Below are 25,280 nucleotides of genomic sequence, written 5' to 3'. Positions count from 1 at the left end.
CTTCAGGAAGGGAAAAGCAGAGGTGTACGATCCTGGGATCATTGGGGGATCAGAGGTGGAGAGGGTGAGCAAATTTGGAAGTCAGTATCTCGGACGATCTTTCCTGGACTCAACACACCAATGGCATCGTGAAGAAAGCACGTCAGCACCTCCACTTCATCAGGTGTTTACAGAGGTGTGGTATGACATTGGAAACCATGGCAAATTTCTACAAATGTGTGGTAGAAAATGTGCTGACCGGCTGCTTCACAGTCTGGTATGGAGACTCTTAATAGCCCTGAGTGGAATGCCCTGCAAAAGATAGTGGGCACAGCCCAGGATATCATAGGCAAAACCCTCCACACTATTGAGAACATTTACGGGGAATGCTGCCATCAGAGAACAGCAACACCCAGCACTGTGTTATTGCTGATATTATTCGCAAAGAAGTATAGGTGCCACAAGACTCACACCACCAGGTTCAAGAACAGATTCTATTCCTCCACCATCAGACTGATCAACAACAAACTCAAGCAGAGACTAAGGACTCTTACTTTGCACTTTACTGTTTCTTTTTTCACTGTATTCTACAGTCAGTTTGTTTACATTTCTTTATTTGTTTATATGTATATGTATCTCAATAAATGATCATTCTGCCTCGCCCACATGAAAAAATAATCTCAGGGTTATATGTGATGTCGCACATGTACTCAGACCATAAATCTGAACTTTTAACTTTGAAGTTGCTACATTGAATTTTACAGATGGTGTAGACTTCTGCCACAGTGTACCATTGATAGACTTGAGGAGAATGGGGTGCTCATGTGGACTGCTTCATCCTGAATAGTGCTGTGCCTCTCAAGTGTTATTGGAAATGAACTCACCACGCAACTGGAGAGTATTCCATCCCACTGTGTATTGTGGTTGACAGAGTAATGGATCTGTGTTAATATTAATCCTTAGTCTAATGTTAAAACTAGAATTTATCCAGATGTGGTTTAATAAGTTAGTTTTGGGTGGACAGGGCTCCTTGACATTCTACGGACACACATGGCTCTCTGCAGCTGTTAGCTGGCTTCAGCACAAAGGCAACACATTAGCATTTGAAACACACATGGTTCTTTGAGATGGGCGATGGAGGGCCATTTGCAGAGACAGAATGGCTACTAATTGAAGTTGAAGTCAAGAGATGAAAGGATTTCCGATGGTTCTCGAGATACTGAAACAATAGGTGTTATCTCAGAAGCACCTGTGTAAACGCACAACCATTTTGTGGGCAGACATCACAGAGGCATAAGTGGACTAAGATTTTTAGCACATCCAGATCTCAAGGTAAACAGAAGTGGGCCACTTGGCCCATCAAGTCTGTTCCACACTCTACCCTAAGCTGAACTATATTCACACCTAGTTCCAATTGCTAGCCTTTTCCTCATATTCATGATGCCCTGTCCAATTAGATACTTATCAATCTCCTGCTTAAACTCTCCCAGTGATCAGGCCTCCAATGCTATAAATGGCAATGAGTTCTACAAATCCATGACCCTCTGACTAAAGAAGTTTTTTTCTCATCAGTTTTAAATGGATAACTTCTAATTTTAAGTCTATGCCCTCTTGTCCTTGATTCACCCACCAAGGGAAACATCTTATCTACATCCACTCTGTCAAAACCTTTCAAAATTCGAAATGTCTCTATGAGATCCCCTCTCATTAATACAATCCATGAGCTGCCGAACGCTCTTCGTATGTTAGCCCTTGCATTCCAGGAATCATCTTAGTAAATCTCCTCTGCACTCTCTCCAACAACATCACATCCTTTCTAAGGTAGGGGGCCCAAAACTGCACACAGTACTCCAAATGAGGTCCCACCAATGCTCCATAGAGCCTCATCAACACCTCTTTACTCTTATACACTACTCCTCTTGAAATGAAGGCCAATATAGCAGTTTCTTTCTTTACTACCGATCCAACCTGGTCATTAACTTTTAGGTTTCCCTGCATGAGGATGCCCAGGTTCCTTTGAACTTCCAGGGTTTAAAGGCATCTTAAAAGATAATGTTTAAAAGTGCCTTATAATTATTTCTGAACTTTAAGAAATTTAAGAACTTCAAACAAGACCAAAATGAAGTTAAAATTGACTTTTCAGAATTTGGGACTTTAACACACACGCGCACGCATGCATAGTGGAGTTAAATTGAGTTTAAGTTAGGGATATGGAAGAAATGTCATGTGATTATAGTTTAATAAAAATTATTATTTTGAATTTACCATTGTCTGGTGAATTTTTGCCATTGTTGTTTCTTTGTTAATGCTAACAAAATCTTTTTAGTCCCTAACAAAATTGAGAGGGTTATTAGTTTGTGACAAAATAAAAGAACATCAGGTGATGAGTCACTCACCTCAAGAAACCCAACTTATGATCTACTCTTGTGGCCACAACACTTATGTGATTAGCCCACTCAAGTTTCTGATCTGTATTGTATTGATGGTGGGTTACTCTGTAATGGTAATAGAATTGAATATCAAGAGTAGTTGGTCAGATTCCCTTGTTAAAGTCAACTATTGCCTCTATCTTTGCAGTGCATATGTTACTTGTCATATGAATTCATACCTGAATGCTATTCAGGTCCTGGTGCATGCAAGCATGGATTATTTCATTTACCAAATGGAGTTGAACACTGCAACCATCAATGCACTTTGAATTTTATGACAAAAGTCACTGAATAAGCAGCTGAAATGGGTTAAATTTAGGACACAACTCCTGAAGGTTTAGGATGATTGATCTCTAACAATTATCTTACTTTGTGTGAGGTATGACTCTCGTGCTTTCCCTTTTCCCACCATCTTCCACACACATTTAAGAGTATAGCTTCATTTGAATTGCCACACTATGTTTAAATGCTGCCTTGATGCCACTCAAACCTCACCTCTGATGGTCAGATATTTTGTACATGTTTGGATCAAGGGTGTGATGAAATCTGGAATTGACTGATCGTAGCAATGCTGGTTGCAGGGTAACAAATTATTGAAGGACAAATGATGCTTCATAGCAGTCATTTGCACCATTCATCACTTTTTTGATGGTAATGAGTAGCTGATTGGATTTGTCCTTTTTATCTGCAGGATATAACTGGGCAATTTTCCACCCTGTTGGGTAGGTGCCATTTTTGTTACTATACTTGTACAGCTTGGCTTGAGGTACAGCTGATTCTGCAGCGCATCTTGTTCACCACAGTAAGGATCTTGTCTGGCCCGTTGACTTTAATGTATTAAATGTTATCTAACATTTCTTGATATCTAATGGAATGAATCAAATTGGCTGAGGTCTAGTTTCCATGATAATGAGTGAGGTAAGAGAAAGTTGATGTGGATCACATATTATTGGAAAACTGGAACCATTAACTCAACCCAAGTAACTGTACCAACTTGAACCAGGATATTCAAACTGCTACATTTAAAGTTAACATCATGCCTTAAAGTTAGATTCAATTATCAAAACTGCGTATTTCTTATTCTGTAGCATCTACCATCTTTGATTCTGCGTCAGAATCATCAGTGCTCATATCTCGTTACTTTTAGATTTAACCATTTAATTACTCTCGAGGTTAGATTCTCAATTTCCATTCTACCTAAATTTTAGCTCATCGAAAACTCTGTTCATCATATTTCAACTCATTCAATGTAAAATACACCTGATGCCCTAGATTGGGTTTTGTTTAAAATTTAATTTTAAAAAAACCCTTAATTTAAAAAAAATGTTTTTAATCCTCATCCTCCCTATCACCAGCTTTATTAACTGTTGAAATTTTGGCATTCCTCTGGACTTTTGTACATTCTCATTATAAACATCACCATGATAAACATGCTTTCAGCCACCTTGCCTGTTCGTTCTGGAATTCCCTACCAAAACTCTCCACATCTACCCCTTTAAGAGGATCCTTAAAACCTACTTCTCACCATCCTTTTAATTTCTGTGGCACCAAATCAAAAATGTTTTTGACACTGCTTCATTGAAATAACGACCTAAATGCAAATTGTAATATCTGTAAAAATTTGTAAAATGAAAAAGTCTTAATTGCTTGGTTTTCCAAAAGAATAATCAACATCTTTGGCACGGATTTTTTCCTACATTTTATTTAAACATGCATCCATTCTTTGAATTTGAAACAAAGATATTCTGGCATGTTTGAATTTCTTTTTTAACTGAACTAATTAAACATTTCTTCAATATACATAACAGATTATTGCATGGCTTTCACTATGATGCGTTTGAATCTAGAAAGAGGCAATGAACAAAATGCAAAGTTACTTCATTCAATAAATTGACAAATATTTCGTATTTAATTCTGTGGGAGAAATCATTATTTCTGAATTGCAATGACCTAATCATGGAAGCAGACTACTGCATCGTTTTTGCTGAAAAGGGTGGGAATTTGAAAATTAATAAAAAAAAAGGAACAGATGCAATAATATGCCAGAGGGAGATTAATGTGGAGAGTAAAATCTGTGTGTAACAAAATGCAGCAAACATAGTCAGTGGGAGGTGGTTGTACAATCAGAACAGGGATAAAAGAGAAATTACAAACAACCCTGCACTTGTCAAAGGAGTCGTAATGAAATCCTGATTGTGCTAGCAGCAAGAACCTGTGTTAGCTCTTTAGGGTAAGGGAAATAGCTGGATGCCAGGTAGGAGGGCAGCATGCATTACTGGGCAATAGCCATGTGGTTTATAACAGATGGCAAGCAAAGATGGCAGGGGAGGGGCTGCTTAGCAGAACTAATCAGATAGTAACAGATAGGGCAGCTGGGAGGACTGACCACAGAGATGGGCTCTGCTGGGTGGCTACAAAGGAGTGTGATGTTTACAGTGGTGCACCTGGTGGCCTTGGATAAGACCTTGCATTGTCTTCACCGATTGTAACTTTCAGTCCAAACCAAGAAGAAGAGAAATAACCATGACACCGGTAACCCACTGTTAAGTTATTTAATAACTTAATAACTTAAGTTATTTAATAGTTAATAAAATTTAAAATCATCAGTCATTGTTAATTACAGAACTAACCCTTTGAGTATTCACACATTTGGAGCAACATGTTTCCGTAGTAAAACTCTTTCATATTTTAATTAATATTACAAAGATCAAGAGATGAGAAATTAAAGAATATTATTTTCAAAGCATTTCTATAAAACAAAAACTTAGAAGATAACAAAATGTGTAGATTTTGATGACATTATTTAAGTAAGCTATGAAATGTACAATTAATGGAATGTATTATGAGGGTTGCAGGGTGGGGGTGCAGAACGGAGCAAGTGATGTGGAGAGATTTTGTCTATTGCTGTGAGAGTTAATGAATAATCTCAATTCTTTACCCTGAAGGGAAAATTAATTGGCTAGATGAAGCAGTCATTAACCGACCCCTTTTAATTAAAAGAAGAGCTAAGGGTAAAGAAATGTTTAAAACATTTAAATGAGTGGTGTTGCTATTTTACAGAATATTTTTAATAGAAGTAAAACAACAAAGTGTGTTTATAATATTGCAAAAAAATTCTTCAATCAGATAAATAATGAAAACTGCTCAAGGGGAAAATGAAATGCTAAGTTTTTATTCTTACTGAAATATATCAGTGTATTTTTTTCTGCATTTTAGTTTACTGGATCACTGTCACAGAGCTGTTTTCTAAATTCTCTAGCTAATTGATAAGCCATGAGATTGCAACATGGGGTCTGACAGATCAGTCTAAGTGAGACAACATACAAAACTTCAGCCACCACAAAAGAATCGCAAATCCTATTTGTTAAATTGTAATTGAGAGATGCAAAATTTATTGCTTGACAGTACCTCAGACAGATCCTGCTCCATCAAAGTAAAATCTTGAAAAAAAAATCTGCATCTCCAACCTGTCAAATGCATTTTTCACACAGTGGTGTCAGAATAATGGTAATTGTTTTACATTTCAAAAATAAATGAAGAACTGTTCCTCTGGGTATATTGCTGTGGGTTGTCGCATAGTTGTATCTCTGCCTAAGCGTAAACATAAAAAAGTCTCAAATGCTATTTTCATTACTTGTGATAATCTGATCTTGATGTGAAATTAAATTTTAATCCTGCTTCTTCCTAAAAGGCCCCACAATTCTACATTAATTTGCAATTTAACTGAGAGAGCCCATTGGATATTTAAGTTGAGAAATGGGAAGAAATCACCTCAGTTTAGTCAAAGATGTTCTGTTTTTATTTTGTAACATTTGGCTAATATGGAAGGTCCATTAATTCACATCTTTTCATGTCATATCAAACATGGTATAGGAAAATATTCCATTGTGCCATTCATTACCTTCACCCTGCCAACTTAGTGTTTGAAACAACTTCTTTTTTGCCTATTGTGGGCTGGCAATAACAATGTACAATTATAGCCCCAAATTCCAGTGTAAATCTATTTTTCAAAAATTCCATATACCAACTTAAAAAATTGCATTGCATCCTTAAGCTGCAGAAGTTGAATCATTGTTTAGCACGAACAAAATCCAATTTAATTAAAACGTAGTTCTGAAAATGAAATAGAATAATCTTAATATGAAATTTTATTTATTCAACTGGTAAACCAGACAGCTGTAACTTATAACTACTTTACTTGCGCTAGGCAGTCATAACTCGTACAAACATCATAAGTCGAGAGCAATTGGGCAGGTACTGTTCAAACTGCACATCAAACTTGCACTGCAGATGTTCACTGTACAACAACTTTTATGCATCTTTACATTTCTAATCTGTAAAGTCCACGTCTGTCAGATGGCATAATGACTGCCCTGGAGCATGCAAGTGAAGTTAAATTTGACTGCGTTTGGAGGGGCATATTAAGAATTCATATTATGGCCATATCCTTGTGTTGTTAACAGGCTTAATGATTATTGTTGGAATAATCCCCACCCTGTACTCACTCAGTACCCCTAATGCTGAACCTTGTAAATTTGAGCACCAAAAAAGATACTGAAAGGATGTGGTTTAAGGTAGAATTATTTTTTTTTGTTGATTATCTTCTATTTTTCAACTGCTACATTATCTTTGTATTTTTACCTAATTTTATGTTGGTAAAATAAATAGATGTCAGCTTATTTGAAATATAGATATCTGCTCAAGATAACCAAAGAATTAATCTGTTCACTTTATTACAGAGGCTTCAAAAGATTATTCTGTTAGTTAATTTTGCAGGTAGGTTCTGTTTGGCCAAAAGATCAGAATGTAAATTGACCAAAAGACAGTTCATTTTACAATGACCTTGAGGAGCTGTACTACTTCAAGAAGCAAGAAGTAGCCTGTGGTAAACAAAGTTCACTTCTGACAGATGGATTGAATGACAAAAAGATTGTGCTTGCCAGAATAGCCCTGGCAGAGGAGGAAATCTTTAGTGGAATCCAACAGGAGAGGAGGTGTGAACAGGTGCGGGACTGCTGACGGAAGGGGAACCAGATGGAGGGAGCCAGAGCCAGTTTAGTTAGAGGAAGAGAAAGAAGGAAAGGCTATGGGGTAGATGGCTAAATATATGCACAGAGGAGGGTAAATAACACAACAATCAAAGCCACCCGTGGGGTAGAAGTTTTAAGTGCGTAGTATCACAGAAACAGAGAAGGGTTTAGTCTGATTAATGTTGTTTCTTCATACGATGCAGATGATTAATGTGTTGTATGCAATGTTAAAAATGCAGACAAATTAACAAACTAAAATTGTTTAAATTAAGTCGTTGAACTATTCAGTGCTGTAGCAAGTTCTGCCTGCTGTTTGCTTGGCTTTTTTTTTAACTGCATACCACACACTGTAAAGAATGTTGGTTTGTACAAAAGAATATAGATTTAACACAACTTGACTCAGTGGAATGAATGCTGTACATTCAACTTCTGTACATCATCTTATTTCTAAGCTCCTAATTGAATAGACATTTTACAGCATCTGTGGAGGAAAAACATAGTGTAATCAGAACTTGATAGTTACAAATAAAGCAAGTTTTATCATTTGACATTTCTGTGTTCAGCAATATCAACTAGTAATTATACTTTTCACCACTTCTTAATTCATTTAAAAAAAATTTCTTTGCATCATTGCTTTTATCATTTAACTTCTGTCTTCCATGATACATTAGAAATATTTAGTGCTTCTTAAAGATTAAGTCTGATCAAACTTTTCCAGTTCTGATGAAAAGCCATTGACTGCAAAAGTTAATTCTACAGAAGTTTGTGTATTGTAAATTTGAAGTTTTGATTTGTTTCTTACTTGGTTGATTTAATGGAAAGAAATTGGAGACTTCAGAACAATAACCTCTTTCCTGGAAGGTTCAGAATTATTACCACTGTTTGTTACAAATTGTCTTTAGGGAACTTGTACAGAAAGAAGATAGCCTTGAAATTAAAAGCATGTTATTTAGAGTCAACGGAAAATGTCTACATACTTCCAGCCTTCCTCAATACTAAAATCTGAAAGATATTGTCTGCAACCCAACAGAATAATAAATGCACAATCTTTAACTGTTAACAACAAAAATACAAGGCGAATGTAGGAACATACAAGGCGAATGTAGGAACATACAAGGCGAATGTAGGAACATACAAGGCGAATGTAGGAACATACATAGAATGTGGCAACAGATTAGGCTGAAAAGGATTTTAATGTAAGAGAAATCTATCAGTAAATGTGTATATGTGATTGCTAGATAGGGCTGCACAGTTAGTGTAGCAATTAGTTCATCACCAGTACAGCGCCGGCAACCCAGGTTCAAATCCAGCACTGTCTGTAAGGAGTTTGTATGTTCTCCCTATCTCTGCATGGGTTTCATTCGGATGCTCTGGTTTCCTCCCACCCTTCAAAATGTTTCAGGGTTGGAGGTTAGTTGGGTGTATTTGGGTGGCACGGGCTCGTGGGCTGTTTTCATGCCAAATTAAAATTGGGCTGTAGTCTTGTTGGATAAATCCACCTCTGTAGGAAATGGAATTAGGTGGAAAATGCTTTTTCTTTAGAGTGCTCAGTGATCAACCTAAAAGCAATATTGTGAAAGAAATAAGGTGGTAAGTTATCAGCCACTTTAACCACACTCTGATCCATAGGTGATGTCCTGCACTGTTACAAAAAGGCCTAATGCAAGCTTAAGGAACAACTCATCTTCTCTCCAGCTTGCAGGAATCTATGTCAAATTCTCCACTTTAAATAACTCACTCTTTCTTTCTGTCAGCATCAGATGTGGCCATTTCTGCCTATCATTTTGACTCAGGTTTCGTATTCAATGAATTTAGTCTGGCCTGTTGGTCACGTCCCTCAGCCGTACCATTTATATCACATTTCCTGCATCACGTGCTGGTAACTTTCCCCATTGAACCATTTGGGCTCACCTTATCGGTGACATTCTTTTGGTCTTGCCCATCCCTCTTCTACCTTCTTAGTTTCAAGAAGCAGAAAAGGTGGGTAGAGGGATAGGCAGGACAAAGAAAACCTTGTTTTTCTCTCTCAGTTCTGATTAAAGGTCCTGGACTGAAACATTAAATGCTTCTCTTTCCATAGGCACTGGCTAAGCTGCTGAGTGTTCCCAGCATTTTCTGTTTTTACCTTGGATTTCCAGCACCGACAGTTTCTTTTTTTTTATTTTCAACTCATCCTCAGCTGCAGAGATATGTCCATAAAACCCTAGAAGATCAGAAAATTACAGTAAATCTCTTCATTTGTTCATTGAATTCAAACCTGGCAGCTAAATTGCTGCCATGGCAGGATTTCACATAAGATATAATTTATTTTTTGTGATGCTACTTGGGGAATAAATGCAGGATACCAAAAAGATCTGCCTTGCCCTCCAAAACATACTACAAGACTTTTCACATCCTCTAGAAGGGTAAATGGGATCTTTGTTTAAGATCTTGTGGAAAAAGTGCTTGTCAAGATGATGTGCTCCGTGGTGAATTTGAACCCATATCCAACCTGACACAAGAAGTAATATTCTACCACTGAGCCAAACTTCCTTCCTAAACAAACAGCACATTTTGTATTTTGACTGTTAATAGTATGGAGCTTCTGGTTAAAAACATTGCTTTTTATTAAATACCAATAACAATTTTAAATTAATCACAAAGCACTGACATTTTATATTAAAACTTCCTTTTTCACTATTAGAATAGATTACATTCAAATGCTATTCATAATCAGACACTTGATTTTAACAAATTAGTGTAGCTAACATTTTAAACAATGAACAGGAAAGAGGGGGAGTGAAAATGTTTCTAACATATAAACTGTTTATTTGTTCCCTCTAATGTTGACCTTGTTGCCTCTTTCAGGATGGAAAAGGACAGTCTCCTCCGAAGCCACAGTGATGATGTCAAGGCCCTGGCCTTTCAGTCGAAACACCGTGAGCAAGAGCTAACAGAAAAGATACAGCAAATGGAAGCCCAGCGTGATAAAACTGGTAGGTGGTAAGCATAGATTAGAGCCAGGACACCTCTCTTGCAGGCCAGGCCCACACCTCACTGTGAAATGACATCAGGAACACCTGTAACCTTTGGCTGGCCAAAGGGAGCAGATGCTAACTTCACCGGAGATCCCGAATTACATATCAGTTAGCGTTTAAAAGGGAAATGCAAACCATTGCCCACTGTCTGTTGATTTCACAGTGCTGCTCTCACATCTGTTGCACCATCTGGATTAGGAGTTTATTTACCTGTGTTAAGAAACTTAAAGCAGAGCATTGCCAGCAAAAAGTACAGAACAAAGGGGCTTCTCTTGGCATGATTTTAGGGCACACAAGTTACATGTGGAAAATCGCATCAAAAGCTCAGCGGGAAATGCTGCAGGCTTATGTTTAAAACTCTGTTTGAATACCATCTTGCAATTGCCACATAAATTTGGAATAAATATTCTTAACAGGTTGGCAACTTGGAAGTGGATTCTGAATTGGACTTACAGTTAGGTTTTAGTCATCATCCACAATGTAACTACCATAAAGTAATAAAAATATAGTTTTTTATTGAAGTACTGTAATCAGGTCTCCAGGACATTTTTGACATCATTAAATGTTATTTTACTGTTTCTTTTTACGTTGCTCATGAAGTTGATTTCATTGTTTTTCACTATAGAGTTAATTGTAGTGACTGTAGGCTGGCACACTGTGTCCTCCTTTGGATTTCATAGTACTGCAATATAAGCATGGTGAATCACCAGATGAAAACTCAAGGCAGCTTGTTTTAATCAAGACTGTATCAATATAAATATTTTAAAAACATACACCATCTTGTGAAATGAATATGAAGAATAAAACTGATGAGTCGACAGTTGTGAGTCAGTATGTTCATTTTGTGATTTTTTTTTCTAGCAGTTATCCTATATACAGACATGAAAGACAGACTCCAGGCTTGCTCCTTTCTAGTTTTCTCTTTATTATTATTAAAACAGTTCAGCTACAGCACAGTTCATGACATTATTGTGGTTTAACAAAGATGCAACAATGACTTTATTTATGAAAAGAATTTGGTAAAATTTGCTCCATTGAAATATTAACAGTTAAAAATGCTCTCCCTGAAGTGTCTGCACCAATATTTTTATTGCAGAAGTAGGAATTGTAAAACTGCTAAGACTGTTGAGATAATTGCCCAAAGCTTCAATTGCCTAACTTATTTTTACCTATAATGCAGTTGAAAATAGATTACTTGACCATCATTTGGAAATTTAACCTGACATTACTGGGGATGTGTCATCCATGCATCCCTCTTCTAGAATTCCACATCAGAAATGCATACTTTGATGCCATTCACAGCTCCCGTGTTCCTTTTAGACCAAATTATCCCTGGGGATATCCAGAACAACCAAATCTATCCAGTGCATCACTGCTAAGGAAGTAAATAACTTGCCTTCATTTCTGGGACCTTCCCCACCTTTTCTCCTTCCCCTACTTCAATCTACTCTTTACTCTTCAGTCTACCACCTAGTGATGTTTTTCCTTCATCCATCCAAAAATAATGTTGCTGCCAATGTGATATTTATCTCTGAGCATCCACCCAGTCATTGGGGCGACACAGTGTTGTGGTTATTGCAACACTCTCATAGCGCCAGTGCCTGTGTGAGTTTTCCCTGGGGGCTTCAGTTTCCTCCCACTGTGTGAAACGTAGGTCAATTGGGTGTAATTGGGCAACGTGAGCTAATGGGCTGAAATGGCTTTTTAATGTGCTGTATGGCGCTGGGTGGGTCACGTCTCCAGAATGGAGGACCATCGCCTTCCCAAGATCGTGTTATATGGCGAGCTCTCCACTGGCCACCGTGACAGAGGTGCACCAAAGAAAAGGTACAAGGACTGCCTAAAGAAATCTCTTGGTGCCTGCCACATTGACCACCTCCAGTGGGCTGATATCGCCTCAAACCGTGCATCTTGGCACCTCACAGTTTGGCGGGCAGCAACCTCCTTTGAAGAAGACCGCAGAGCCCACCTCACTGACAAAAGGCAAAGGAGGAAAAACCCAACACCCAACCCCAACCAACCAATTTTCCCCTGCAACCGCTGCAACCGTGTCTGCCTGTCCCGCATCGGACTTGTCAGCCACCAACGAGCCTACAGCTGATGTGGACATTTACCCCCTCCATAAATCTTCGTCCGCGAAGCCAAGCCATAGAAGATGGCTAAATTGAAACAAAATTTAAAAATCACCTGGGCAACTACCTGTATCCTGATACACCTTCCGTGTACTACCCCTGAACACCCATTTATGTGTGCTGTGCTCTGATGTCCAGCCTCCACACTTCCTTTGGCCATAATATAGATCCAATTAAAACCATGGCTACCACTTGTCCTGAACCCAACAAAATTGAGTGTAGGGCATACTGAGCACACAGCTTGGAGTTTATTGGTATATCTTGGCAAAACATTGTTGTGTATCATGCTTGAATGAAATTAACTTTATAGTGTGGTGACCCAGTTACCAGAAAGCAAACCGGCTCACAAAATGGCAAACGTGCTGTGGAAAATGTGGGAAATAGGCCTGCATCCAACACAGGTTTTTATCTGGGCTGATGACATCCCTAATTATGTCACTTCCTGTCCATGTGATAGAAACAGTGATGTATATAAGTCCAGCACGCAAGCCTGGAGGTGTCAGCCTTGCGCTAGACTCCTAGTGTATACATCATCTCAACAACGTGTACTGTGTTTCCACAACATGTACACCGATGTCTATTTTAGTTCAGTATAGAATACTTTGCCACATTGGTGATGCTGACAGTCCAAATGATATTTGGAGCCCAACATGGAAAATTTTTCTTCAATGCATGCCATGGTTCTGAAATTGCCAATGTTTTGGACTTCACAACCACGTGTATGGTTTGACGAAGCAGAGGCCCAATTCCAGTTGAGGCAGATATCATCTGATTCCATGTGGTACTACTATGTAGTAAGCGCTCTGAACCAAGAGATGGCATGCTGAGTTTCCGATTTTCTGGAGGAGGGCAAGTATATGGCTCTCAAGAGTCTGCTCATCCATACCTTAGGCCTTTCATGACGTGAGTGAATGGCCTGTTTATTTCACTTAGATGGCTTGGGAGACAGGACCCCTTCCGCACTCATGAATGAAATGCTGGCACTAGTGGTAGGGTATAGGCCCTGCCTCATGTTCAAGTAGGGTTTCTTGGAGCAGTCGCCAGAAGATATCCACATGCTGCTGGCCACTGAGGATTTCAGTGACGCACGGAGATTTGCGGCCCATGCTGACATTCTATGGCGGGCTAAGCAAGAAACCATGACATCTGTAGGACAAGTCACCTGATTCTGCTCTCAGCAGCAGGACTGTACAACTCCAACATTAGACAGGCAGCAGGGTTGTTCAAATCTGTTGTCAGACCGCCAGTCACCCAGGAGATAACAGGATGAAGAAAGCACCCATTGGTGTTTTTATCATCAATGATGGGGGCAGAAGCTTGCTGCAGCCAACCTCCCTGTGCGTTTCAGGGAAATGCCAGGGCCAGCCATTGCTAATGGATGCGGCAGCCGGCCATCAAGACCGCCTTTTATATGTCTGGGATAGATATTTTGGCTGGCGTTTCTTGCTGGATACAGGGGCTGAGATCACACATAACAGAAAACCTGGGCCATCATTGATAGCCGGAAACTTCAGTACTATCCAGACATTTGGCACGTGTAGGACCCCACTTCAGTTCGGCAATACTAAGTTCACATGGACATTCACATTGGCCTGCTGGTTGATCTAGGGGGATGAAGACTCTTTCATACCAACACTTTCCAGACCTTCAACCTAGGCGAGGCCAAGCTACCAGCTCCGCATTTAGACTCTGTTACTCTTTCGGAGAATGAATTCGCCTTGTTATTGGCAGAATTCGCCGCAATAATTACACCGCAATTCACCTCAGGACCACCGCTGCATGCCCGAGCTCGCAAGCTCCCTCAAAATAAACTTTGTCTGGCCAAAGCGGAGTTTGAAAAGATGGAGGACCTGGGTGTTGTACTACAGTCCGATAGCTCCTGGGCCTCCCTGCTTCAAATGGAACCCAAGGCCGCAGGCGGATGGAGATAACCGGAGTTTAAACAAGGGTACCACACCGGATTGCTACCCGGTACTGCATTTACAGGACTTTGCATCCAACATGCAGGGAGCCCGCATTTTTCCAAGGTGGACCTGGCCCAGGGGTATCATCAGATCCAAGTCCACCCGGATGACATTCAAAAATTGGCTATTATGACACCCTTTGGCCTTTTTGAATTCAGAAGGATGCCTTTTGGACTCAAGAATGCCGTGCAGACTTTCCAACATTTAATGGACAGAGTGGGACGCGATCTCGACTTTACCTTCATGTACCTAGACGACATACTTATCACTAGCAGCAGTTGTCAGGAACATGTGTCCTACCTGCGCAAGCTTTTCACTCATTTGAATGAGCTTGGCTGACCATCAACACGGCCAAGCGTGAATTCGGGTTTGCGACCATTGACTTTCTGGGCCATAGAATCGACAAACATAGAGCAAAGCCACTACCGGCAAAGGTTGAGGATATCTGGGCATTTACTATGCCTGGCACAGTTAAAGGCCTCCTGGTGTTCGTTGGAATGGTGAACTTCTATTGCTGATTTCTACCGTCAGTGGTTTGCAACATTTTCCCCCTCTTCGCCCTGATATCAGGATGTCACTTGGGACGAAGAATCATCGGTAGCATTTGAGAACACCAAGGAAGCACTGGCTAATGCTACATTGCTGGTCCACCCAAGAACAGATGTCCTGACAGCCCTGACAGTGGATGTGTCCAGTACGGCAGGAGGAGGGGTGCTTGAAGAGTACATCGATGGGCATTGGAAACCATTGGCTTTATTTAGCGAGCACCCAAGACCACCAGAACTCAAGTACAGCGCTTTTGATCGAGAATTGGTGGCACTGCACCTCGCTATCAGACATTTCAGGTACTTTCTAGAAGCAGGCATTTCACAGCTTTTACAAACCACAAGCCGCTTACATTTGCCTTCACTAAGGTATCAGATCCATAGTCGGCTCATCATGAGAGACATTTATCATATATTTCTGAGTTTATGACAGCTATCTCAGGAAAGGGCAGCAGAGTGGCAGATGCGCTGTCTTGCCCGGCCGTACAATCTGTGCAGACCTTAGCCCAAAGGGGTGGACTATGTTGCACTCACAAAAGTGCAATAGGTAGATGAAGAAATTCCGTGTTACAGAACAGGAGATTCGAACCTGCAGCTGGGATAAATTCTGTTAGGCCTGTGGGAGCTCACATATCTATAGGTCGTCCTTGCCCATTGGTTCCTGTGGCCTGGAGGTGGCAGGCATTTGACGTGGTACACAGGTTGGCACATTCATTGATCAGAACGACTGTCCGGATGGTAGCCAACAGATTTGTATGGCATGGCCTTTGAAAACATCCAAAGTCCAGCAACACATGAAAGCCCCACTAAAATCTGTTGAGCCGATGTATCAGAGATTTGACTATGTCATTGTGGACATTGTTGGCCCCCTGCCAGTGTCACGCAGTTATCGTTTTCTTGTCACTATAGTGGATCAGGCCACGCAGTGGCCCAAGGCAGTTCCTCTGGCTGACACCCGCGCCAGTGCCCTTATTTTTGCCTGGCTAACACATTTCGGTCTGCCAGCACACATCACGTCTGAAAAGAATGCCCAATTCACGTCCAGCCTGTGGTCACCAATGGCCACCCTGCTTGGAACCAAGCTGCACCACACAACTGCATACCACCCACAATCCAACGGATGAGTAGAAAGGTTCCACAAGCTTTTGAAATCAGCCTTTATGGTGCGTCTGCAGGGGCCTAACTGAGTTGGCAAATTGCTATGGGTACTCTTGAGTATATGAACGGCACCTCAGGACAATATAGGTGCCTCATCGGCAGAGCTGCTCTATGGCGAACTCCTGATGGTTCCAGAATTTGTATCAGACTCATGAGGATGAGAGGAGATGCTCGTGTCGGTCTTAAGCAAGCTCTGCAAGAAGCTCGGTTCTTTCACGTCCATACTGACATCTCAACACAGTCAGGCCAGGTCCTATATATCCCAGAACCTGTAGGACTGCAAGTACATTTTCATACAGGAAGGAGCACACTGAGCCCCATTCCAGTATCCGTATGAGGGTCCCTTTGAGGTACTAAGACGCAATGGTTCGACATCAGAGGTAAAGAGGAAGCTTTTATAATTGACCACCTCAAACCTGTCCATCTGGATCTGGCCGGACCAGTCATGGTTCAGGCGCCTCGGCGGAGAAAGGCCACCCAAACAAAAAATATACAGACTTTGGGGGTCTGCAGCGGGATTGCCGGTTCAGGAGGGGGGGGGGGTGTCATGTGGTGACCCACTTACCAGCAAGTGAACCAGCTCCCAAAATACCGGATGTGCTGTGGAAAACGTGCATCCAACACGGTTTTTTTTCATCTGGACTGACGACATCACTTCCTGTCCATGTGACAGAAGCAGTGTGGTATATAAGCCCAGCATGCAAGCCTGGAGGTGTCAGTCTTGTCAGACTCCCAGCGTATACATCAACTTGACAACGTGTACAGTGATTCCACTGACGTATATAGTAGCTCAGTATAGAATACTTCGCTACAATAGCTTATTTTCAAGAGTATTTTATTGGTACAATTGATGATGCAGGATCCTACATGACAATAGTTCAGAACAAAAGGCTCCAGGTACAACCAATTTTGCCAAGTTTTCACAAGTAATTCTTTGGCTTGGCTTCGCGGACGAAGATTTATGGAGGGGGTAAAAAGTCCACGTCAGCTGCAGGCTCGTTTGTGGCTGACAAGTCCGATGCGGGACAGGCAGACACGATTGCAGCGGTTGCAGGGGAAAATTGGTTGGTTGGGGTTGGGTGTTGGGTTTTTCCTCCTTTGCCTTTTGTCAGTGAGGTGGGCTCTGCGGTCTTCTTCAAAGGAGGTTGCTGCCCGCCAAACTGTGAGGCGCCAAGATGCACGGTTTGAGGCGTTATCAGCCCACTGGCGGTGGTCAATGTGGCAGGCACCAAGAGATTTCTTTAGGCAGTCCTTGTACCTTTTCTTTGGTGCACCTCTGTCACGGTGGCCAGTGGAGAGCTCGCCATATAACACGATCTTGGGAAGGCGATGGTCCTCCATTCTGGAGACGTGACCCATCCAGCGCAGCTGGATCTTCAGCAGCGTGGACTCGATGCTGTCGACCTCTGCCATCTCGAGTACTTCGACGTTAGGGATGTAAGCGCTCCAATGGATGTTGAGGATCTAGCGGAGACAACGCTGGTGGAAGCGTTCTAGGAGCCGTAGGTGGTGCCGGTAGAGGACCCATGATTCGGAGCCGAACAGGAGTGTGGGTATGACAACGGCTCTGTATACGCTTATCTTTGTGAGGTTTTTCAGTTGGTTGTTTTTCCAGACTCTTTTGTGTAGTCTTCCAAAGGCGCTATTTGCCTTGGCGAGTCTGTTGTCTATCTCATTGTCGATCCTTGCATCTGATGAAATGGTGCAGCCGAGATAGGTAAACTGGTTGACCGTTTTGAGTTTTGTGTGCCCGATGGAGATGTGGGGGGGCTGGTAATCATGGTGGGGAGCTGGCTGATGGAGGACCTCAGTTTTCTTCAGGCTGACTTCCAGGCCAAACATTTTGGCAGTTTCCGCAAAGCAGGACGTCAAGCGCTGAAGAGCTGGCTCTGAATGGGCAACTAAAGCGGCATCGTCTGCAAAGAGTAGTTCACGGACAAGTTTCTCTTGTGTCTTGGTGTGAGCTTGCAGGCGCCTCAGATTGAAGAGACTGCCATCCGTGCGGTACCGGATGTAAACAGCGTCTTCATTGTTGGTAATTACTTGCAATTAAATATGCTATAGTGTCCTTGTACAAGAAAGTGGGTGATAAAAATATCCTAAATTCCTCTCTTTAATTGCAATTCATTGACTCCTGCTGGAATGTGTGTTAGACATATCAGTGGAGGGAATTTTGCAGCTTGACTTCAAATGACAACATTCTCTAAACAAAATAAAATGAGAGAACAGCAAAATGGCTTGGACAAAAATCATCTGCATTAAGCATCAAAATTAGCAAAAGAGATTGTACTGGAATCTTGTTTTTGAACTAGCATTCTAGTTTAGTCATTTGCAACATATAAAACAAGTGTGCTTATTTGATGTGCCATCCTAATATTGAAGCATATTCAGTTTAATCAATATTGTTCACCCTTACTCATCCCACTGAGTGGTGCAGCTGTGAGTACGGTAGATTAGAGGCACATTTGAAGCAGTCTAGTCAAGTGTTACTTGTGCATTCTGTTGTCTTTTCCCCATTCAAATCCCTGTACTAACTCTAATGTTCCATTATCTCAGCCCTTCACACCTCCTTCGCTCTGACTTCCTTCTGCCCCTCTGATTTCCAGTCTTCTGTCTGCTCTAACCTCCTGGCAAGCAGCAAGCTGATTTAAAGAGAAAGCCAGCAATAGAGAAGAAATGTGCATGAGGTCAGAGGCCAGGTTGCAGGATTCAGCTGGGCACATCTGCTGCCTCAGCTGTGGGTGCACGTGAGCAAGTCCAGCTGGGGGTGGAGGGACAGGATTTAAGTGGCCCAAAGTGCAGATTCACCTGTGCTCTTTGTGATAGCAGTAGCTCCTAATACAAAGACCAGTTAAGAACCAACTACAATGCACTGAGTCTTATGTCACATATTGGCAGACTTGGGTAATAGATGGCAGGTTGCATCTGATAACCTTGGGCAACAATCCAGCAGAGTTATGGAATCTATTACCGATTTTTGGCTTCCAGTATTTGATCAGGTGTTGCAGATTGTTTGTTGATCATACATCAGTCACTGGAGAGGAATATATGTGAATGAAAATCTTTTGAGAGATGTATCAGGATGTGGGTGGTCATGTGGAAGAACCGATCATGCCTACTTCAGCCTAATAAAAAAGGAAGATGTTAGAAATGTGTCGTAGGTCAGGCAGAAGCTGTGGAGAGAGGAACAGAGTTGATGTTTTAGATCAATGATTTTTCATCAGCTATGACTATTAGGCAACATAAAGAAGAATAACAGTACTTAATATTACTTTATCTACGGATGTGTTCCAAAACATTAACTTACTAATTTATGCAATCTAGATATTACCACTAAACCTCTTATGGGAATGCGTTATGTCATCACACAAGTTACATGGATGATATTGTTACAAAAAGCCCAGAATTAATGTTCAACTGATGGGAGTTGTCGTTGCTACAGACTCATGAATTCTCCTTGCGTTGCCTTTGTCCATCCACACGAGCTGCGGTCACAACACTCCTGATGCTTTTATAGGGAAGATTTGAACTGGGCGGCTTTCATGAAGCTTCCAAGACCTTGGCACCAGTCTCTCCAAGTAACTTCACTGCTAGTCACATTTAAAATGAAGCAGTCTCTCCAAGTGACCTCCACTGTTTGCCACAATAAAAATGAAGCACGTTGTTTCCCAAAAAGACCCTCCTGGCATAGGTCAATCCACTGAAAAAGCGCAGTCATTCACAGAGCATACTTTGCTCTGAATGCCACAAAAAAATAGCTGGCCACAGGAGCTGCTTTCAAAAGGCTGTGTTTCTCTCCAGGAGTCAGCATGGTTCTCCCTTGCAAAATCACAATGTCTTTGCAACTGTATCGATTCTGGAACAGACTGTGACAAACCTTCCCTCAGTTCGTCCAATGTATCGAAATATCGCTGGGCTGTGACTTGTGTTGCGCTTACGTTAAATGTTAACTGACCATTCAGTCGCTCCTGTCAATACTATCCCTTACAGTGATAATCTCATTTTAATAAAACAGGAGCTTGTAATAGCAGGATTACACAAGCAACGCGGTATAGATGCTGTTCATTTTGTGTGTGCACTATCTTATCACATAATAAACATTTAGCATTTTTGAAAAAAAAACAATTATTAGGGCTGTAGTTGTTCTTCCCACACTGGAACCATTCTCGTCGGTCCATTTTTTTGACCACGTTCTACCCCTGTATAATCTCAGTATTATGTTGGACCATTTTGAAACTCACTGCTGTGTCATAGGCGAACTTGATGTCTAATTCCTTTGCATTTAACAATCTTTGTTGGGCCTGACTGTTTCCTAACCCAACGTTTCATCCAGAAAGCTACCAAAATTAACGTGTTTTAAATAGCTTACACAGTTAATGATGGCAGCGCTGGCAGAGCCACTGTAACTGCAGCGCTGCCGCTGGTGTGGACCTGCGGGAAGCGGAGATGCAGTGCTCCCTTGGGGTCCAGCCACCCAGTCCACTGCCGTCAGCTCTGAATAGGCTTTGAATGGCCTGTTGTGGGAGCCGATGGGGGCTTTTAGTTGAAATACCGCAACCGTGGGTCTGCGCCCAAGATAGTGGCGCCTATTAATCGGCAGCAGTCATAAGGGGCTGCCGACTCCGGGGAAGCAGAGAACTGGAACAGGGTACCAGAGAACGGGAAGATCACACACTATCTAAGAGGGAGAAGCAGAGGAGATGACCCGCGTGATGGTAGTCACGGAGGCGGACCAGTGAAGGGAGCTCTGCAGCTGAGGGACCAGCGCATGCGGCGGGCTGCTGGAGACTGTTGTCGGGAAACTCGTGCCAGGCTGGAGACTCGAACTGGCTAGATATTGGAACCGGGATGCAAGGAGATGCCGAGGTCGCTGAAGGGTTCCTGACTGTGTCGGAGGTTCAGATCTGGAGCTTGGGTTGCCAATGGTTTGGACTGCACTCTATGTGTGGCTGTGGGGACTGTGAAAGTGCTAGAGGCAAATATACTGATACTCTGGGTGGGGGGGTCTCTGTTTTGCTGCTTTCTCCGACTGACTCTAAGAAGTATAAGAAGCACTTAGTCAATTCCTGCTGGTGGCGAATCTGTCTGCCTTCCAGCAGGCAAAAAGAAAGTTCATGTAATACAACACTATCTTTTTTTATTATGACAATAATTGAATCTTGATTCAGCCAGAAATTGGCTAATTGTTACCCCAAATTTTTGCTTTCTGTTATAAAATTTAAATCTTTTGGCAATTACTGATGGTTTTGGTGACACAATTCCTTATAAGACTCGAAATTGGGTTTTTGTTGTGCCACTAAAGTCTTGATCAGACTATAAGTTTTGATTCCCGCTTCAGTTAAAAACAGTGTCAGTTTTTTCTTATGGTATGGATCTCCGTATCACTCACATCATGGTCCATGCAGTCCATATCAAATCTATCCACATAATCAAGCCAATCTTCAGTCTCCTTATATTCTCCAAAACATCCTTCTGCTATTTTCTTTTGCTGCTGAATACTTGCTTTCCTCCTGTTGTCTTTTGACATTAATTCTGATGAAATTCCCTTAACTCCTTATTCCTTTTTAGTTGAAACCCTGTAGATTCTCTCTTCCAGAATTTGGATTTTTTTTATCCTCGTCGCCAGTCTGTCATGACCACATTAATTTAGTCACTTCTTTGATCTACAGTTAGCATCCTTTATTCTCAAACAAGATGGTGCACACACAAACTGAACTGCGCCCTTACTGCGTCACTTAAGAGACCTGGAAGAGCTCTTAGACATTCTAGTTTGGACACAGCCAGATTTTGCAGCCCTTTGGAAAGCTCCGGTACTGGTCATAGAAATACCAGCAGTCAAGGCTGCACTGGGGCAGGAGGCTGGCCAAGTATCCGAGAGGTGAACAGTGTGCCAAGGTACAAGGTAGCTGCTCCAGAAAGGTTGGAAGCTCGTACCCCTGTTCAGCGTTCGCCATTCTCGAGGAGATCCCAGAGAGAAAGACATCCCCCAGCACATCTTAAGGATTATATGCATTGACACATAAGAAGGGGTTAATTAGTAATAATAAGGACAATCAATTGTATTAAAGGACAAGAGGGTTAGATAAGTTTCAGTAGAATCACAAGGATGGATATACATAGAGGGCACACACACACACACACACACACACACACACACACTCCCACACACACACACACACTCCCACACACACACACACACACACTCCCACACACACACACACACTCCCACACACACACACACACACACACACACACACACACACACACACTCCCACACACACGTACATGTGTGTGCGTGTGGTGTATATATACATGAACACAAAATTTAGTTAACTTAATTAGACTTAATATCTATGTACTATTATTTGGGGGGGGGGGAAGAGTGTTATGGGAGTTATGTGGGTGATGGGATTACGTAAGCAATGAGGTAAGGGCACGGTTCAGTTTGTGTGTGCGCTATCTTGTTAGAGAATAAAGTAAGCTAACTGTTCAACAAAGTGATTAAATTTATGTGGACATGACAGATCCAGGGTGATACTTAAGAGTCAACCACATGGGGAGTATTTGGAGCAACAGGCTGGGTAAGGATGGCAGATTTGCTTCCCTGTCTTATTAATGTGCCTTGTTAAGTGCTGTCCCCTATTTTGGTCATTCATTCAAGGGATATTAGCGTTGAATAAGTCAATTCAGAGGTCGGGTAAGAGTCAACCACATTGTTCTGAGTCTCAAATCACATATAAACCAAGCCAGTTAGATAAAAGGTATACTCTTTTGAATAAATTTAGTGAACCAGATGGTTTTTTACAATAATCTCATAGTTTCACAAGGGCAATTATTTTTTATTCTAATTTATTTAATTCAATTTTAGGTCCCCAGCTGTTGAAATGGAAAATTCATGTTCCCAGATTAATAATTCAAACAACTTAGTTATGATGTGACTGACATTATGCTTTAGAGCAGTGGTTTTCAAACTGCCCCCCCAAAGTCACATTCCACCTTAAGCAATCCCTATGCCATAAGTGCTCTGTGATTAGTTAGGGATTGCTTTCGGTGAGATGTGAGTGGGAAGGGAAGGTTGAGAATCACTGCTCTAGACCCAATTGTTACTGAAATATTTTGCTTCACAAAAATTGTCATTGGCCCATTTCCTTTGGAGCTATGAAACAGTGAACATATCGAGTCAATGAGGTACAATCAAAACAGTGGTTTTCAACCTTTTTTTCCCATTCACATACAACCTCAAGCAATCCCTTGCTAATCACTGAGCACTTATGGCAGAGGGATTGCTTCAAGTGGAATGTGAGTTTAGGGGACAGTTTCAAAACCATTGCTTTCAATTATGTAGATTTTGGAATAATCATCTTTCAAGACAGCTACTTGGATTATCATCAATTTAATTGATGATCATTATTGGCCTGTAAACCCAGAAGAAATTTAACTACTAGGAGAGGACTAATATATTAGTTAATAATCTATTGCTAATAAAGTAGTTAATTAATAAATTAATAAATAGATTGATTAATAAATATTTTAGTTAATAATCTATTGCTAATAAAATAGTTAATTAATAAATTAATAAATAAATTGATTAATAAATATATTAGTTAATAATCTATTGCTAATAAAGCTGCCAAATACGGTGACCCAGATGCATCTTCTTTGTTAAATGCAATTTTAATTCAATGTTCAAATATAAAATGGAAGAAATCCTCCTGGAAGCATGGAACAAATTATGACCAATCTCTATTGGGGCTGCAGTCAATAATGGGGATAATTTTAAAAATAAATAAATAAATAAATAGATATAAAACAGCCAAACGCTGGAGTTGCTGGAAGCCATGTAACACAGAACAGAACTTTGGCCCAATTCATCCATGCTAACCAATTTGACATTCTGGGCTAGAAAAAACATAGAAATGCTAGGGGATCTCATCCAGTCTCATAGTGTCTTTACCTCCTATGGATACTACGAGACCTGTTGAGTTCCTATAACATTTCTGTGTTTTTACAACAATCTCACCGTCTTCAGACTTTTGTGTTTTACGACATTCTGGGCAAGTCCCATTTTCCAATTTCTAAACTCTTCCTATCGTTATAGCTGTCCAAAGAAGATTGTGCCCACTTCTACAGCTTCCTCTGTTGGCTTGTTCCAGATACAGACTACCTTCTGAGTGAAATGGTTGGCCCTCAGGTCCCTCTGAAATCTTTCCCCCTCTTACCTGAAGAAGTGAGAGCCTTATAGGCCCCCAATAATCTGTGGGAATTAGAAAAAAAAACAGATGTAGGGAGATTGTAGATAGCCAAGGGAATAATAAGATTATAATAGTTGATGATTTCAAATTAATTCATGTTGACTGGGACTTTCACAATCCTAAGGGCTTGGATGGGGCAGACTTTATTAAATGAGCCCAAGAGAATTTTCGCAAACAATATGTAGATGGCCCGACTAGAAATGGCATAATACTTGCCCACTTGGAAAACACAGCAGGGCAAGTAAATGTCAGTCGAAGTGCGCTTTGGGACCAATGATCATAACTCCATTAGTTTTAAAACAGTTATGGAAAAATATAGGAATGGTCCGTAAGTTAAAGTCCTATATTTGAGCAATTCATATTCAAATTCCTGGGTGTCGATTTCTCCGACGACTTGTCCTGGAGCCTCCACGTTGATGCAATCACAAAGAAAGTTCACCAGCAGCTATACCTAGTGAGGTGTCTGAGGAGATTCAGTAGGTCACCAAAGACTCTCAAACTTCTGCAGATATACCGTAGAGAGCATTCTGGATGGTTGCATCTCTGCCGGGTATGGAGGCACCAACTCTAAGGACAAGAATAAACTCCAGAGGGTTGTTAACTCAGCCTGTGACATCACAGGCACCAGATTTCACTCCATCGAGGACATCTACATGAGGCGGTGTCTTAAAAAAAAGCAACCTCTATCCTCAAAGACCCCCTACTACCTAGGCCATGCCCTCTTCACTTGCTACCATCGGGAAAAAGGTACAGGAGCTTAAAGATGAGCACTCA

General features: G+C 41.2%; 1 protein-coding gene across 4 annotated transcripts in view; it reads left to right on the top strand.

The window, feature by feature from the left end:
* sdccag8 (SHH signaling and ciliogenesis regulator sdccag8) overlaps positions 1-25,280 on the top strand; it is a 497,941-nt gene that overhangs the window by 298,416 nt on the left and 174,245 nt on the right. For all 4 annotated transcript variants that reach the window (XM_069930903.1, XM_069930905.1, XM_069930904.1 and 1 more), the window contains one exon: positions 10,286-10,413. In XM_069930903.1, coding sequence (XP_069787004.1) covers positions 10,286-10,413 — 128 coding nt within the window. The remainder of the gene's footprint in view (positions 1-10,285; positions 10,414-25,280) is intronic.

Source organism: Narcine bancroftii, chromosome 4 (genome assembly GCF_036971445.1).
Source record: "Narcine bancroftii isolate sNarBan1 chromosome 4, sNarBan1.hap1, whole genome shotgun sequence".
Lineage (NCBI taxonomy): Eukaryota > Metazoa > Chordata > Chondrichthyes > Torpediniformes > Narcinidae > Narcine > Narcine bancroftii.
Note: the sequence above shows the minus strand (reverse complement) of the source record. Positions and strands in the feature narration are given on the sequence as shown.